The 19,864-nt window shown below is 48.8% G+C and overlaps 1 protein-coding gene and 1 long non-coding RNA gene across 4 annotated transcripts in view; one reads left to right on the top strand and one right to left on the bottom strand.

The window, feature by feature from the left end:
- MATN2 (matrilin 2) overlaps positions 1-19,864 on the top strand; it is a 120,858-nt gene that overhangs the window by 51,371 nt on the left and 49,623 nt on the right. For all 3 annotated transcript variants that reach the window (XM_088442617.1, XM_088442618.1, XM_088442619.1), the window contains exons 3-5: positions 1,194-1,763; positions 10,581-10,703; positions 12,922-13,044. In XM_088442617.1, the coding sequence (XP_088298743.1) occupies positions 1,194-1,763; positions 10,581-10,703; positions 12,922-13,044 (816 nt within the window). The remainder of the gene's footprint in view (positions 1-1,193; positions 1,764-10,580; positions 10,704-12,921; positions 13,045-19,864) is intronic.
- LOC148510664 (uncharacterized) overlaps positions 1-19,864 on the bottom strand; it is a 77,164-nt gene that overhangs the window by 29,306 nt on the left and 27,994 nt on the right. The window lies entirely within an intron of this gene.

Raw genomic sequence — 19,864 nt, 5'->3', positions numbered from 1 at the left:
GATTTATATCTGGATAAAGGGTTTTTCTCCTAAGAGTCCTCTTATTGCTACAGCTGGCTTCTACGCAAGCTAGCACATTAAAATATACAGTTATATGAATTCACAGCCCATTTAATTCTGTTTTATTACTCTCTTATAATATTCTTGTCTTCAGAACGTGACCTTAAACACAAGAGGGAATACCCTTATAGGCACCGTATTGCTAACTGCGTCTATTGAGGTTTGTAATCACATTTTAATGGGTTTTTTTAGCTTATAGGGGTACAGATGAGATGTTCACACAAGCCCTCCCCGTCCTTCTGACTTGCAGTGTGCGGGTATGGAACCTCGTGGGGACCAAGAAGAGGGACAATAATCAGAACCCCATGAGATGTGTACCTGTGCACATTACTGGTTACTACGGTTGCTTGGTTTTTAGGAATATGTTAGCTACCGACATGAATATGGCGCAGTTTTTGGAGTTGATGACTGACACAAATGTGGCATCATTACATTCAACTGTTCATTGGGTCCTTACAATATACCTACTGAACCAATTTTAGCAATGGTACTGATTGAACCAGTAGGCATTACACAGCAGTTAATAAGTAATTGGTTCACTAATAACTAGTGATATCACTCCATGGTTTAAGTACCAATATACAGGGCGTTCCAGCACTCAGGCCATCAGCCCACTAGCTGCATGTCCGATTTTACCATACATGTACAGACACATATATGTGTGGCCTAATCTAAAAGACGCGACTATAATGATACAGCAAAAAACATACACGGCTGGATTAGCCTGGCTAGACAGTGACGGAATACATAGTTAAATGAAGTCTTCTTTTTACCAGATTGACCAACTACTCAGACGATAGTTCGACAATATTGATTAGATGTTGATATGGATCAGTGTGAATTTGGAGCCAGTAAGCGCTGCAATTTGTGACCAGCTAGGTCAAAAAAATCACGTAATTGGCTGTAGAGTTTGTATGTGCACCATTCGTGAAGTCAGGTGTTTATAGACTGCATTGAACAATGGTTCAGTCCACAAAATATCCATCTCCACCATATGCAGCCAGCAGGTATCCTATTGTGTGTTCTGTGATATAATTGTGTAATTAATTGAGCGTGTGTCACCTGACATAAAACCTTTCTCATTGCTAAACTATGCACACTAACAGTGTTTTATTTGAATTGTTTCCCTGTAGAGGATGCTTGCCAGAGTAAGCCGCTCGATCTTGTCTTCATCATTGACAGTTCCAGAAGCGTCCGTCCGTACGACTTTGAAAAAGTGAAAGAATTTCTGATTACTGTGCTAAAATTTCTTGACATTGGCCCAGATGCCACCAGGGTGGGTCTGCTGCAATATGGCAGCACGGTAAAAAATGAATTCTCTCTGAAGACTTACAAAAAGAAATCTGACATTGAGCGTGCGGTCAAGAGGATGATGCACCTTGCCACAGGCACCATGACCGGACTGGCCCTTCAGTATGCCATGAACATCGCCTTTTCTGAGGCTGAGGGGGCACGCCCTGTAAATCAGCATGTGCCAAGGATTGCCATGATCGTAACTGACGGCAGGCCGCAGGATCCTGTATCTGAAATTTCAGCCAAAGCTAGGAATTCTGGAATTTTAATATTTGCAATTGGCGTGGGCCGAGTTGACATGACTACCTTGAAATCTATCGGAAGTGAACCTCATGAGGAACATGTCTTTTTGGTGGCCAATTTCAGCCAGATTGAAACATTGACATCTGTTTTCCAGAATAAGCTTTGTGGTAAGTATATACTGTATATCAATATATAACAAATGAGCAATGCAGTAAAAGTACCGTAGATGGTTTTGCAATATTCTCCATGGATGGCCATATAAAGCAAATTTTTTAGGCTGTATGCGTTTTGTGCATTTAAAGAAGAGCAAACTAATTGTTGTGTTACTTAAGTATGCCGGGGTTTAAATGAGGGAGAACTTACATAAAAGTCCCCCTCTTATAATTGCTGTCGCTCAGTCCTGGGAGAGGCCTGCTTGATGACATCATCACACCAAGATCATGATGCACCATTAAGCACTGCCCCTACCAGGTAAACCACCGCATACATTGTTACAGTCCAGGATATGCAGGAGAGAGCACATAACTATTTATATAAATAGAAAGTGAATTACCTGCTAAGCATGCATCTGTTATTTTTCTTGACTAGATTACAAATTATTATCTGCCTTTGAAAATGTCTTTGGTCGGCAAACAAGAATGTCTGCCAGTCACAGAGTCAGTCTGCCACACAGAAACAGGCTCCCAGCTCCCAGCATTTCCTGTGACGGCAGAAAGAGGGTGGAGTATGACAGCTCAGAGGGGCATTCAAAAGCCGCTATACTCCCTACATCACGTGACTGTGGTTGCTATGGTAGTCTGAAATCATAAATTATTAATAGCAGCCTAAATAGGTATAAAAAAAAAAAATTTTCATGGGATTTCTGATTTAAATGTGCAATTATTAATGCAAATGTTAATGGGTTCCACATGAATGGCATAAGATACTGACCCTACCTGCACTGCTACCTGCAAAAATGGCACTTTCGTGGAGGTTGGGGTCGGCACCCGGTAGGCTGATTCAGTGGGGTGCCGCCATAAGGGCAGGGTGCATTTTAGTATTTTTAAATCGGGCAGGGCCGGGCGAGGCACCCCACTAAAACAGCGGGAACACTAATACACTCAAGAGCTGGTGAACTGTATGACACCAGTGTATACAGCTCACACCGTCAGTAAAACCCCTTGACTGGTTAAGTAACTGGCATGTTCGTAGTAACAGGCAGGGGCGTATCTATAATGGGTTCACCCATATTTTTTAAGACTTACCTCTCCGAAGTCCCACGTCGGCTGTAGCAGCGCTGCATTAATCTCCTGGTAAATGGCTGCCACTGCTATTTTCCTGGCGTTTTGCGCATGCGCAGTAGGGAAATCAGGAATACGGAAACAGACTAGTGCCCAGAGTCTACTGCGCTGTCGGCCACCAGGGTGAGAGGAGGGGGCCCCGGAAGGGGAATGCACCTGGATCCATTCCTCTTTTAATTAGGGATGTGTATCAGCCACTTTTTGTGTTTTGGTTTTGGACCTGGAACTTTCTTCGTGTTTTGGATCTGGATTGGTTTTGCCAAAACCACCCTTCCGTGTTTTGGGTTCTGGGTTTTGTGTTTTGGATATGTATTTTTTTTTTTAAAAAGCATAAAAACAGCTAAAATCACATAATTTGTGGGTTTTTCTGCTCCTATGCTATTATTAACCTCAATAACCTTAATTTCCACTCATTTCCAGTCTATTCTGAACACCTCACACCTCACAATAGTGTTTTTATGTCGACAAGGTTGCACCGAGGTAGCTGGATGACTATGCTAAGCGACACGAGTGGGCAGCACAAACACGTGGCCCATCTAGGAGTGACACTGCAGTGGCAGACAGGATGGCAGTTTGAAAAACTAGGCCCCAAACAGTACATAATGCAAAGAAAAAAAAGAGGTGCAAGATGGAATTGTCCTTGGGCCCTCCCACCCACCCTTATGTTGTATAAACAGGACATGCACACTTTAACAAACCAATCATTTCAGCGCCAGGGTCTGCCACATGACTGTGGCTGAAATCATTGGTTCGTTTGGGCCCCCACAAAACAAGCTGGCAATTAATCTGTCCGTGCACAAACTGGCTCTACGGAGGCAAGATGTCGTCCTCATCCTCCTCATCCACCGATTCTTCACCCTCTTCAGTGTTGTGTACATCCTCATCCTCACAGAGTATTAATTCATCCCCAATGGAATCCACCACCACAGGTCCCTCTGTACGTTCTGGAGGCTGGTCTCCCTGGAAGAGTTGATAATTAATTTTTATGAACATCATCTTCTCCACATTTTGTGGAAGCAACCTCTTACGCCTTTCGCTGACAAGGTTCCCGGCTGCACTAAACACTCTTTCGGAGTACACACTGGAGGGGGGGCAACTCAGGTAAAATAGAGCCAGTTTGTACAGGGGCCTCCAAATTGCCTCTTTTTCCTGCCAGTACAGGTATGGACTGTCTGACATCCCTACTTGGATGCTGTCACCAATGTAATCCTCCACCATTCTGTCAGTGGTGACAGTATCATATGCAGTGACAGTAGACATGTCAGAAATTGTTGGCACGTCCTTCAGTCCGGACCAGATGTCCAAACCGGCCCTTGACTTATGACACAGGCGCACGCTTGGCGCTGCTACTGTGTTGATGCACGTGTGGCTACTGCGCATACATTTCGCACACAAACACAGAAAAAAAAGAATTGTTTTTTTTTGTGGAGTGCACTTTGGGGGTTACACCACCCTTTAACAGACTTATGGGACACAGGTGCACGCTTGGCGCTGCTCCTTTGTTGATGCACGTACAGTGCACACAATTCACAAACACAGAAGAAAATGTTTTATTTTTGTTGGAGTGCACTTTGGGGGTTACACCACCCTTTAACAGACAGACGCACGCTTGGCACTGCTGCTTTGAGGATGCAGGTGCGGCTACAGCCCACACAATTCACAAAGACAGAAAAAAAAAGAATTTTTTATTTTTTGGGGAGCGCACTTTGGGGGTTACACCACCCTTTAACAGACAGACGCACGCTTGGCGCTGCTGCTTTGAGGATGCAGGTGCGGCTACAGCCCACACAATTCACAAAGACAGAAAAAAAAGAAGAATTTTTTATTTTTTGTAGAGCACACTTTGGGGGCTACACCACCCTTTAACAGACAGACGCACGCTTGGCGCTGCTGCTTTGAGGATGCACGTACAGTGCACACAATTCACAAACACAGAAGAAAATGTTTTTTAAGACATGAGCCAGCCGGACACAGGCGCACGCTTGGCGCTACTTTGTTGATGCACGTGCAGCCACAGTGCACACAATTCACAAACACAGAAAATATTTTTTTATTTTGTTTAGAGTGCTCTTTGGGGGTTACAGCACCCTTTAACAGACGAGCCAGCTGGCCCTTTACATATGACACAGGCGCACGCTTGGCGCTACTTTGTTGATGCACGTGCGGCCAAGGTGCACACAATTCACAAACACAGAAAATTATTTTTTATTTTGTTTGGAGTGCACTTTGGGGATTACAGCATCCTGTAACGGTCAAGCCAGCCGCCCCTTTACTTATGACACAGGCGCACGCTTGACGTTACACTGTTGATGCACGTGCGGCTACTGCGCACACAATTCACAAACACAGAAAATTATTTTTTATTTTTTGTGGAGTGCACTTTGGGGGAGCACCCCTGATGCACAGATCACCCCCTGGACAACACTACAGCACCCCTCTAGGACTACAGCCTTTATGGGACACTGCACAACACAGTCCAGCCAGCCCCTGTAGACTTTGGAGTGGACACAGCCCCTATGGACAACTGACTGCACAACACAGCCCAGCCAGCCCCTATGGGCAACAGCAGCACAACACAGCCCAGTCAGCCCCTATGGACAACAGCAGCACAACACAGCCCAGTCAGCCCCTATGGACAACAGCAGCACAACACAGCCCAGTCAGCTCCTATGGACTGAGTGGACACAGCCCCTATGGACAACAACAGCACAACACAGCCCAGCCAGCCCTAGCTCCCACCCTCCCTCTTCACTGTAGACAGCCGGAGAGAGAAATGGCACCGACGCGGGGACCTTTTATAGAATCCAAAACCCGCGAGATCCGGAAGGCAGGATGATGACGTTTTGCTTCGATTTCAGATCCGAGTCAGGTGGGAAAAGTCGACCCTGACTCGGATACGACTCGGATCGGGGGGGTTCGGATTTCAGAAATCCGAACCCGCTCATCCCTACTTTTAATACGCCAATGGACTCAGGTCATCCGCTGGTGTGTACAGAAACAATGCTACATCACCAACCTGAACTATTTCCATCAGTAAGCACATGCACTCTTTATTTTACATATAGGTTTAATGCCCTCAAATATATGCAATGTTTAAATACCTTTAAAAATATGTGTTCTATAGCTTACACCTTTCTTTTAATTGTGTGATTGCAGGAAGCATCTGATATTCTTGACTGCAAACTTATATTAGGGTTTTGTGATCTTGTATTTGTTAATGAAAGCTTATTTGTAGAGAAAGCTATCAATTGTAATAAGTGCTTTCCAGTTTACATTAGTGACTGACTCCCTGGGCTATATTTATGAAGCGCTTGTCGGTGGGTTGGAGCTGAACATTTAAAGCGACATTCACATTAATTGTTAAGCAAGCTTTATATCGAATGTGACTGGTGCTTTAAATATTCATCTCCAACCCAGCGAGAAGCAGCGGCTTACAAAAGCCGCTGCTTCGTAAATATAGCCCCTTGTCTTGTGTGCATTGTATCCCTATGATCCAAGTTACATTGATGTAAATCCCAACATAGCTCTGTATCCTGTTTTGTCAGCACAGAGAAGTTACCATACATCAGTAATGGATGACCTCCCATTGGGAGGCTCCCAATAGTCCCTATTTTGGTGGGACTGTCCTGATTTCTGAATACAGAAAGAAGTTTGGGCGGGACATGGTGTGGGCAAATCAGGGGCATGGCTTAATATATTGGACGTGTGGTGAATTAGTGATGTCAGACTGTTTATTGGTTCAGCCAACAAAATGGCTGCCTCCTTTCTGTATCAAGACAACAGGTACACTGGTAATTTTTAATGTGTACCCACAATTTGGAGCAACCAGAAAAACTATTTCGCCATTGTTATATTTCACCTTTAATAAATGCAGTTTAGTGTGTCCCAGTTCCCAGTTAGAAACATCTGCTCAACCATTTAAACCATCTGGTGCTGGTTGATTGTTCGGAATAAAATGTCTGCTGGCTCGAGTAACAAGGCTTAGATGTGCTGTGCTTGTACAATAATACTTTCTTAGCTAAGAGATTATTCTAAGTTCTTGACATTAACTAACCCCAAACTGAGTATGGGAGGCCTGTCAGACTCCTGTGATCCAGTGCAGACCACATGCACTGCACCATAACAAATGGCCATTCCCTTGAAAGACATTCATAACCGTGCCATCAAAACCACAAGAATCCCTTTTGTGATGCAGAAATCCTGGTCGCTATGTCAGTAGATGGGAATCGATCACCAGGGATTTGTGGTTGATTTACAGCTAACTCCCGCTATGGAAATACTCCAAAAACTGACTTGAAGATATGAACTTCATCTACAATAACCCATAAACCTAGTAATGCATGTAGCTATAAATCACCATAATAAATACACGAGCACATGTAAGTCAGTGACTCGGAAACTAGTGGTAACTGATTTGTGTAAACTGCACACATGGAAGTTTCAGTGAGTACAATATCAGATTAGGGAATGTTTATTTAGATTTACAGCCACGTTAAAGATAGTGAGATGCAGCTGATTTAGATTTTAAGGCACTTGATTAGTGAAAAGACTACGATAGGAAACGTATACAATACAGCGCTTTTCAAAACTGCTACCTCTATGGATGCTGAATGTAAAGGGTCAGTAATATTAAATTATACAAAACACAGCCTAATAATAATATTAATGTTATTGCTTTGAACATCACCACATAGTAAACGTACCCCATTGTGTTTATACATATGACATAATAGCCATTACATACATGTATGACTTTATTAGGGGTCTCGTGTTTTATGATTTTCTTTTGAAAATCAGACAATTGGAATGGTGGTTTTAATACCCGCATTGAGGACCTCATTTAGAGTCTCTCGCAAGCGGCCACTTGCTCGCATCCAGAGTATGCAAATTTTTCAAAGTGACGCCATGGGAAGCGATCTCTCGCCAAGGCATAAGCACACCCACTTTGGCTGTGCGAGCAATCGCTCTGTGTATGCTGACACCCATTAGCCTATGTTGATACACCCACTTGCGCACGTCATCTCCAGGAAGTGTAGTAAAACATTGGTACATCGAGCACCATCGGTGAGATCACAGCGCTTGTGGTTGCCTTAACCTGCCGCAAGCACTGCGAGGATTTCAGTGTAAAAAACAGGCATGTGACATGTACTGTGACGCTGCATGTTAATCATGCACGCCTTGAAAACGGCGTTGAAACACTCAGGCACGCCCGCATTGTCACCTCCACTCCACCGTTATTAGTGGCCTGCCCCTGTTACCACCCACAAACTGCCTCTCCTGTCACTCATTTCACTGGGCTGTCTTTGCTGGGCGAGCGAGCAGGCTGCGATCGCACAGAATAGTTTGCGCACGCGCAAAACAAAGCATGCACGTTCGCAAAACATCGGGCCGCTTGCGAGCGCACAGCGCTTGCGAGAGACTCTGAATGAGGTCCTAAGACTGCTGTTGTACGATAACCTGGTGATTAGCTATTACTGGTCCTATAAGTGTCTTACTGTTTTGTTACCAGAACTGTTTCTACCATGATACAATCTCTATCTCTCCTTCCTGACACACAGCCCACCTTCTCTCTCCTGAGTACCTCCATTTATCAAAACTATAGTGCAGGGGCTTGTCCTCTGCCCTTCCCAGATACAGCAGGAAGCCACGAGGGTCAGACCTCTATTTTCACTGGTTCCACTTAGTCTGGGCTGTTACATCAAACCCTATACTTACTTCCAGGGCATTGTCATTGTGGTCTAGCACTATCTGTGAGCCGATATTGTCTCTAGTAGGCTGGAGGCCATACACCTGGGATGCAGCCCACAAGCGTCAGCATTCAGAGCTAAGGGAGATCTACTGCAGTGGTTGGCTTCTCGGATCACCAACGTTTACTAGGACTCTTCTAGAGCCTGTGAAGAATCTTAGATGCTACCATTATCAAGTCTCGGGCCTGGAGAAACAGCAGCACAACACTGCTTGTCCCTACCAGGGTACCTGCAGCTTCTTCCATTAGACTAAGGTGGTGGGATCATGTAAATTGGCACCAAAGGAGCACCTGTCCAAACCCATTTTGTAATCTTAGGGTGCTGCAGCAGTGCCCACTAGTTCACCAGAATAAGTGCAATAACGAAACAGTTTCAGACAACGCTGCCACAAGTGGTAAGGGAGATAAATCGGTGAGGTGCTAAGCAGGATGTTCAGCCAGCATGTGTGCAAGGATCGCCATTGGAGGATTTAGCGAACAGGACACCCTTAGATACAACATTATTGGCCCCAACTTACCACGTCAGTGCCGTCACTGCCAGCTGCGCCCCTGTGCGGATGCCTCCAGACAGCCAAAGCAGCATCTGGGCAGCCCAATCAGGCAAGCGGCCTACCAGGGCACTCTCATGCAGTGGGGCCTACTTAGCCACCTTCAGAAAGTGGCCCCCCTAGTCACATGCCTCATGTGCCTAGTGGGAAATCTACCACTGAGGAACGCCCTTTTTGTCTCTCAAAATAAAACAGCCTATATGGAAAGTATATACTTTATATCACAGGTGTGTCTCATTCTCTGCTTAAAAAATATGGAATATTAATTTCTGTTTAATGTGTATCTGTTGTGCAGTTTTGAAACCTCTATTTTTAGCACTAGAGCATGGGTACTGCAGTTTATCTACTGTATCTATAAGAATCCTCTATAAATCTCTGCCCTTTCCTCTCTGTTTTGTCTTAAATAGCATTATCTAAATAAGTTGTTGGTGTGGACAGAAGTTCCCATGACACTAAGTGCATGTGATCACTTATAGCCAATGTACTGAACCCTGGCAGCTTGATGAAGTCACAGAATGTTTGTCAGGAGCAACAGGGCCTGATTCAGAGCCGGACGCTGTGACCAGAGCGCTCGCTCTGAATCAGGGCCCTCCTTCCTGAAATTCGAGCGGCCTCATGGACGCTCGCATAGCTGTGGGTTACCACCCACAGCTATAGCGAGCGTCCATGATGATGGTCGCAATGGTCAAGACCATCACGACCATCGGGCTTGCGACGAGACCCTTGCGGTAGGGTCTTGTTGCCCGCAAGCCCTGGAGTGATTTTGGCTCTATCAGAGCCAAAATCACTCCCACTGACATCACTAGTGATGTCAGTGGGGCCGGACCCAGACGGTAGGCGTTCCCATGAGTACGCCTCCGTCTGGCAGCCACGCCCCCGGCACGCCCACCAAAGGGGGCGTGCTGTCACTCACCATCGACAGCACTCCCCCTTTGGTGCGAGACCCCAAGCGACGGATTCCCCGTCGCTATGCGGGTCTCGCGCATGCGCACGACGGAGCTCCCTCCGTCGTGCGCATGCGCATTAGGGCACCATCGATCCGCTTGCGAGCGTCCTGCGCTCGCGAGCGGGTCTGAATGACCCCCACAGTCAGCACACTTCCGCCAGTACATGGGCTGTTCCCACTCTCATTCGTGCTCATGATTAATCACTGCTGCCCAGAAGACAGCTGACCATGCTGGAGAAAGTGAACATAGAAGAAAACTATACAGCTTTCATATACAGAGAATGTAAAGTAATGTGTTATCTGTTTATACAACTGCTTAATGTGCAGTTGTGAGGTACCTGTATATTTTAGTGTAAGAGCCTGTGTAAAAATATAATGTCTCTATAAATATGTGCTTGGAATTGTATTTCACTTTTGAAACTCTCATAATGATCTTTATTTTGCAAGTTTTCGCTTTATTACAGCACCTCATCTCTGTTCTACAACCACACATGGGTGTGATCACTTCTGCATCAACACGCCGGGCTCATACATATGTAGATGCAAACAAGGATACCTTTTAAACCCCGATGAGAAGACCTGCAGCAGTAAGTCAGATCATTTCAATCTCATATGAAGTGATGAATAGGGTACAGATCAGTATTGCAAAGCAGAGCGGGATTCTGAGCAGTTGGGTCCCATTTCAGGGAGTCACTTTTGGAATTGGGACCCCTATCTCCAAATTCCACTATGTCATGTACCTGATTTTAATTGCTGCACCCTCACAAACTGATTATAGTAGCAGCGCTCTCACTCATTGCTTACAGTGACATTGCACCACACATTGGCCCTCATTCAGAGGCGCTCGCTCTGAATGAGGGCGGCCACTTGACTTTTTGAGTGCGGCCTCCTGGTCGCTAGCTACGCTGTGGGTTACCACCCACAGCTTTAGCGACCGACCAGATTGATGGTCGCGATGGTCAAGACCATCGTGACCATCGGGGCTTGCGACGAGACCCTAAGGTTGGGTCTCGGCAACTGCAAGTCCAGGGAGCTTCCTGCTCTGATCGAGCAGGAAGCTCCCCACTGACATCACTGCTATTGTCAGTGCAGCCGCCCACAAAACGGCAGGCATTCCTTAAGGAACGCCTCCGTTTGTGAAACCACCGCCCCGCCACACCTACAAAACGGGGCAAGCTGTCGATCACCATCGACAGCCGTCCCTTTTGTAATGAGCTCCGGACCGAGAGATTTTCTCTCTCGCTCCGGGGCTTGTGCACGCGCAGTTCGGCCGCTGCGTGTGCACAGACCCTAAACATCGACCCGTTTGCGAGTGCTCAGGGCTTGCGAGCGGGTCTGAATGAGGGCCGTTGACTATAGTACTTGTGCCCCCACACCGTAACCCCCCATATATTGAATCATTAGCACCTATATTACCTCCCACATCTTGATTTCAGTGATGAGGAAGTGGAGCTATCTCTGAAGAAGAGGTTTGGACTAAAGGCCCCCATACATCTGCCGGCCATTTCACTGATACCCCGATCTGACCGGAATCGCCGGTCGGAAAATCTGATCGGTTACCATCGATGATCACCCATCCTTCGAGGTATCGGTGAAATTGTCCATGTTAAAATGGCCAAATTTGCTGATCATGATCATATTTTAATCATGATCGGTAAATCAGTGAAATCCAACATGTACCGGCATCTGGTATCGGAGAATTGGCCCAATACATTGCAGATGTACAGTATGTGGACCTTTACTTCACTCTGTATCAGATGGCCTGACCGAGGCCTGATGTTTTCTTCTTAGGGACTTGAGCTCTACATGGTTGAATCCTATGTTGCCTTTCTTTATACCTTTATCTTTCTAGATTTCAGCATTTGGATAACTGACAATTTATGTAGTTTACAACAATAATCATGCAACACATAAGTAACACTGGAAGTTACAACAATGATCTCCCAAAATCTGCGTGGGCCTATAGATAAGCTTTTGGACCTATAGATAAGCCTAACTTTAGCTATGGCTTTGGGTCTACAGTGGCTAATTAGCCTCAAGCTAATCAGCTTCATCAAAGATCTACTTAGGGAAATTCAGATGCCCCCTCGGAACTGGCCTTCAAGATGTGACAGGGAAGAACCTAAAATGCTGTGATGATTTCTTAGTGAGAATTTAACTTACATATTGTGACACTATCAGATGGGCGCTTATGGATAAAAAAAAAATTTCCACTATTAAAACGTGGAATTCAGAAGCTGTTCGTAGGATTATGAACATTATATTCACAAATTTGTCAGATGAGATTCATGTCAGACGTCTACAGTGTGACTGCTCTATATATGTCTACAGTCAACCGTTTGGACATCCTTTTTTTGCATGCTTGTATCAAGTGTAAATCCACCTTTGGTATAGCGGTGCCCGTGATCTTGCTAAACTGTGTGACATTGCAGATTCTCCCTGTACGTTCCACGTGTCTAGCACTGCTTTGCTCTCTGCTTAAGGACGGTCTTTTCCAACACTGAACGTTTTCATCATCTCCTGCCCAGCTGGTGTTTGACAATGTCTATTGCTCAATCAGAGAGAAGAGCAGAACTGCACCGATGGAGTATTGCCGAACTAACTTTGCATTTAATTGTGATTTGTGAAATCCTAAACTAAAACTACTCCTTTGATGGTTTGAATTGTCCTGGTGTTAATGTGCGCGTGGGGTGGAGCAGACCAGGGGCAGCTCTGACAGTAAAACAACAATATATATATATATGTTCTATTCTTAGTTATGGTGCTGTCTTTTCAGTGCATTTTATATATGTTTCTTGCCTGCAGCTCAGGACTTGTGCGCTACAGAGAAACATGGCTGTGCGCAGATCTGTGTGAATACCCCTGGATCTTATATGTGCCAGTGCTATGAGGCTTATGAGCTGGATAGAGACGGCAAGTCCTGCACCAGTAAGTCGTGTCTGCAGCCAGTGTATTAATTGTAAATCGTTCCATATGGTTTAATATGAATCAGCAGTTTAGCAGAAATAACACTATACACTTCACCACTTGGATTATAAAATTTGACACGTTTGCACACTTGGGGCATATTTAATTTGGTGCAGGATGTTGCCTGCAAAAAATGTTGTGCACCTCATGTTCAGTTTTGAATCACCGCAGGTATGAGCTCTCCCGATACCCGCAGTATTTCATTTAAAAAAAGTGGGGATCAAAATGTTTGGCAGCCAAAATCCAGAGGGGGATAAAAAAAAAAGTCTAGTCAGCCTGCTTCCGGGATTACCGACTGTGCAGCCCCGCTCCCCCATCATCTCCCTCAACTCCCACAGACATGTTGCACACACACACAGCACCAGCAGCACCCCACACACAGCAGCAGCACACCTCACATAGATCACAGACAGCAGCAGTACCCCACACACACACAGCACACAAACAGCAGCACCCCACACAGACAGCACACAGACACCAGCAGCACCCCACACACACACAGCACACAAACAGCAGCACCCCACACACACAGCACACAGACACCAGCAGCACCCCACACACACACAGCACACATACACCAGCAGCACACCACACACACAGCACACAGACACCAGCAGCACCCCACACACACAGCACACAGACACCAGCAGCACCCCACACACAGCAAACAGACACCAGCAGCACCCCACACACAGCACACAGACAACAGCAGCACCCCATACACACACAGCACAGACACCAGCAGCACCCCACACACACACACAGACACCAGCAGCACCCCCCCCACACACACAGCCACCAGCAGCACCCCAAACACACAGCACACAGACACCAGTATCACACCACACACAGCACACAGACACCAGCAGCACCCCAAACACACACACACATCACACAAACACCAGCAGCACTCCACACACACACAGCACACAGACACCAGCAGCACCCCACACACACAGCACACAGACACCAGCATCACACCACACACACACACCCACAGCACACAGACACCAGCAGCACCCCACACACACACACACAGCACACAGACACCAGCAGCACCCCACACACACAGCACACAGACACCAGCAGCACCCCACACACACAGCACACAGACACCAGCAGCACCCCACACACACACAGCACACAGACACCAGCAGCACCCCACACACACACAGCACACAGACACCAGCAGCACCCCACACACAGCACACAGACACCAGCAGCAGCCCACACACACAGCACACAGACACCAGCATCACACCACACACACTGCACACAGACACCAGCAGCACCCTACACACACAGCACACAGACACCAGCAGCACCCCACACACACAGCACACAGACACCAGCATCACACCACACACACAGCACACAGCCAACAGCAGCACCCCACACACACTCACAGCACAGACACCAGCAGCACCCCACACACACACACATCACACAGACAACAGCAGCACCCCACACACACACAGCACACAGACACCAGCAGCACCCCACACACACACAGCACACAGACACCAGCAGCACCCCACACACAGCACACAGACACCAGCCCACACACACAGCACGCAGACACCAGCATCACACCACACACACAGCACACAGCCAACAGCAGCACCCCACACACACTCACAGCACAGACACCAGCAGCACCCCACACACACACACACACACACACACAGCACACAGACAACAGCAGCACCCCACACACACACAGCACACAGACACCAGCAGCACCCCACACACACAGCACACAGACACCAGCAGCACCCCACACACGCACAGACACCAGCAGCACCCCCCCACACACACACATCACACAAACACCAGCAGCACCCCACACACACACAGCACACAGACACCAGCAGCACCCCACACACACAGCACAGACACCAGCAGCACCCCACACACACACAGCACACAGACACCAGCAGCACCCCACACACACACACACATCACACAAACACCAGCAGCACTCCACACACACACAGCACACAGACACCAGCAGCACCCCACACACACAGCACACAGACACCAGCATCACACCACACACACACGCCCACAGCACACAGACACCAGCAGCACCCCACACACACACACACAGCACACAGACACCAGCAGCACCCCACACACACAGCACACAGACACCAGCATCACACTGCACACAGCACACAGACACCAGCAGCACCCTCCCACACACACACACACACAGCACACAGACATCAACAGCACCCCACACACAGCACACAGACACCAGCAGCACCCCACACACACACACAGCACACAGACACCAGCAGCACCCCACACACACACATCACACAAACACCAGTAGCAACCCACACACACACAGCACACAGACACCAGCAGCACCCCACACACACACACATCACACAAACACCAGCAGCACCCCACACACACACACAGCACAGACACCAGCAGCACCCCACACACACACACAGACACCAGCAGCACCCCCCCCACACACACAGCCACCAGCAGCACCCCAAACACACAGCACACAGACACCAGCATCACACCACACACACAGCACACAGACACCAGCAGCACCCCAAACACACACACACATCACACAAACACCAGCAGCACTCCACACACACACAGCACACAGACACCAGCAGCACCCCACACACACAGCACACAGACACCAGCATCACACCACACACACACGCCCACAGCACACAGACACCAGCAGCACCCCACACACACACACACAGCATACAGACACCAGCAGCACCCCACACACACAGCACACAGACACCAGCATCACACCGCACACAGCACACAGACACCAGCAGCACCCCCCCACACACACACACACACAGCACACAGACATCAACAGCACCCCACACACACACACAGCACACAGACACCAGCAGCACCCCACACACACACAGCACACAGACACCAGCAGCATCCCACACACACACAGCACACAGACACCAGCAACACCCCACACACAGCACACAGACACCAGCAGCACCCCACACACACAGCACACAGACACCAGCAGCACCCCACACACACAGCACACAGACACCACCAGCACCCCACACACACACAGCACACAGACACCAGCAGCACCCCACACACACACAGCACACAGACACCAGCAGCACCCCACACACAGCACACAGACACCAGCAGCAGCCCACACACACAGCACACAGACACCAGCATCACACCACACACACAGCACACAGCCAACAGCAGCACCCCACACACACTCACAGCACAGACACCAGCAGCACCCCACACACACACACACACACACACACAGCACACAGACAACAGCAGCACCCCACACACACACAGCACACAGACACCAGCAGCACCCCACACACACAGCACACAGACACCAGCAGCACCCCACACACGCACAGACACCAGCAGCACCCCCCCACACACACACATCACACAAACACCAGCAGCACCCCACACACACACAGCACACAGACACCAGCAGCACCCCACACACACAGCACACAGACACCAGCAGCACCCCACACACACACAGCACACAGACACCAGCAGCACCCCACACACAGACACCAGCAGCACCCCACACACACACATCACACAAACACCAGTAGCAACCCACACACACACAGCACACAGACACCAGCAGCACCCCACACACACACACACATCACACAAACACCAGCAGCACCCCACACACACATCACACAAACACCAGCAGCACCCCCCACACACACAGCACACAGACACCAGCAGCACCCCCCACACACACATCACACAAACACCAGCAGCACCCCCCACACACACATCACACAAACACCAGCAGCATCCCACACACACAGCACACAGACACCAGCAGCACAACACACAGCACACAGAAACCAGCAGCACCCCCCCCACACACACATCACACAAACACCAGCAGCACCCCCCCACACACACACATCACACACACACACACACACACAGCACGCAGACACCAGCAGCACCACACACACACACAGCACACAGACACCAGCAGCACCACACACAGCACACAGACACCAGCAGCCCCCCACACACACAGCACACAGATACCAGCAGCACCCCACACACACAGCACACAGACACCAGCAGCACCCCACACACACAGCACACAGACACCAGCAGCACCCACACACACATCACACAAACACCAGCAGCACCCCCCACACACACGTCACACAAACACCAGCAGCACCCCACACACACAGCACACAGACACCAGCAGCACCCCACACACACACAGCACACAGACACCAGCAGCACCCCCCACACACACAGCACACAGACACCAGCAGCACCCCACACACACACAGCACACAAACACCAGTAGCAACCCACACACACACAGCACACAGACACCAGCAGCACCCCACACACACAGCACACAGACACCAGCAGCACCCCACACACACACAGCACACAGACACCAGCAGCACCCCCCACACACACAGCACACAGACACCAGCAGCACCCCACACACACACAGCACACAGACACCAGCAGCACCCCACACACACACAGCACCCAAACACCAGTAGCAACCCACACACACACAGCACACAGACACCAGCAGCACCCCACACACACACACATCACACAAACACCAGTAGCAACCCACACACACACAGCACACAGACGCCAACAGCACCCCACACACACACACATCACACAAACACCAGCAGCACCCCACACACACATCACACAAACACCAGCAGCACCCCCACACACACACACATCACACAAACACCAGCAGCACCCCACACACACACAGCACACAAACACCAGCAGCACCCCCACACACACACACATCACACAAACACCAGCAGCACCCCCCACACACACACACATCACACAAACACCAGCAGCACCCCACACACACACACATCACACACACACACAGCACACAAACACCAGCAGCACCCCCCACACACCCACATCACACAAACACCAGCAGCACCCCCACACACACACATCACACAAACACCAGCAGCACCCCCCACACACACACGTCACACAAACACCAGCAGCACCCCACACACACACATCACACAAACACCAGTAGCAACCCACACACACACAGCACATAGACACCAACAGCACCCCACACACACACAGACACCAGCAGCACCCCCCCCACACACACACATCACACAAACACCAGCAGCACCCCACACACACACACATCACACACACACAGCACACAGACACCAGCAGCACCCCACACACACAGCACACAGACACCAGCAGCACCCCACACACACACAGCACACAGACACCAGCAGCACCCCACACACACACAGCACACAGACACCAGCAGCACCCCACACACACACAGACACCAGCAGCACCCCACACACACACAGCACACAGACACCAGCAGCACCCCACACACACACAGCACACAGACACCAGCAGCACCCCACACACACATCACACAAACACCAGCAGCACCCCACACACATCACACAAACACCAGCAGCACCCCCCACACACACACACATCACACAAACACCAGCAGCACCCCACACACACACAGCACACAGACACCAGCTGCACCCCACACACACACACATCACACAAACACCAGCAGCACCCCCCACACACAGCACACAGACAGCAGCAGCACCCCACACACACAGCACACAGACACCAGCAGCAGCACCCCCCCCCCACACACTCACACACACAGCACACAAACACCAGCAGCACACTTGCCAGAGTCCTGGGTGCTCCGGAAGAAGATGAAGGAAGACTGCAGCATGTTGGTGCGGCAGAAGAGGAGGAGGACAGTGCTGCCAGAAGGTAAGTCATTATGGACTGATTAAGCTAAGGGGTTAGGGGTTTCCGAAGCAAGTGCCTACAATTTTTCCTTAAAATAACAATTTAAGGAAAAATCAGACTTGCTCTGGGGCTGCGAGAGAAAAGACTCAGTGATTGGCTCATTTTCTCTCCTTCTTTGGTGCATGTGCAATAAGCTGAAATCCACCAGAACCGTTCACATTTCACACAGAATCAGCCACTAAACGTACATAGGGAAAGTTTAATTATGTAGGTATGTTGAGTTGTAAATGACACAAGATGTTACCAGCTGAAAACGTAGGTCAGGCGTACAGATGTGTATACTAAAGCTGGCAATACACCAGACCAACTTTCCTCCAACCATCCAACTAGTATGTTGGTTAGAATGAAAATCCGATAATGTATGGGAGCACATGACAGTCTGCCATTTGCTCCCAAACGCCGGATAACGGATGAAAGCTGTTGTTAGGACAGGATCCTTAAATCAAACACATTTAACCAAACTTGCCTGAACTACCTTTTTTATGTGTTCTGGTGTTTGGGAGCAAATGGCAGACTGTCATGTGTTCCCATGCGTTACCAGATTTTCATTCCAACCAACCAACTAATTGGATGGTTGGAGGAAAGTTGGGTCTGGTGTGTGGCCAGCTTTAGGCGAGCATACAGTAGAGATGTTGCTTGACAGTGTTAAGGCGCATATCCAGTACATGATAAATTGGATGATTTGAATGATGTCGTTATTGTTCATCGTCCGCAATATCGTGCAGTGGATATGCCGTCAACGACCAGCGATGCGCACTCCCGCTGGTCATTAACGTTGTCGCTCATCGCCCGAACCTGCTGACCAACCTGTCGATATCGTCAGGTTGTGCATGTTCAGGGATGAGGGAGGGTGCCAGCACTGAACGATATATCCACCGCACAATATAATGAACAATAACGAGAAAGTCACATT

This window comes from Taudactylus pleione, unplaced genomic scaffold (genome assembly GCF_031769625.1).
Source record: "Taudactylus pleione unplaced genomic scaffold, aTauple2 ptg000314l, whole genome shotgun sequence".
NCBI lineage: Eukaryota > Metazoa > Chordata > Amphibia > Anura > Myobatrachidae > Taudactylus > Taudactylus pleione.
This window is presented reverse-complemented; position numbering and strand designations above follow the sequence as displayed.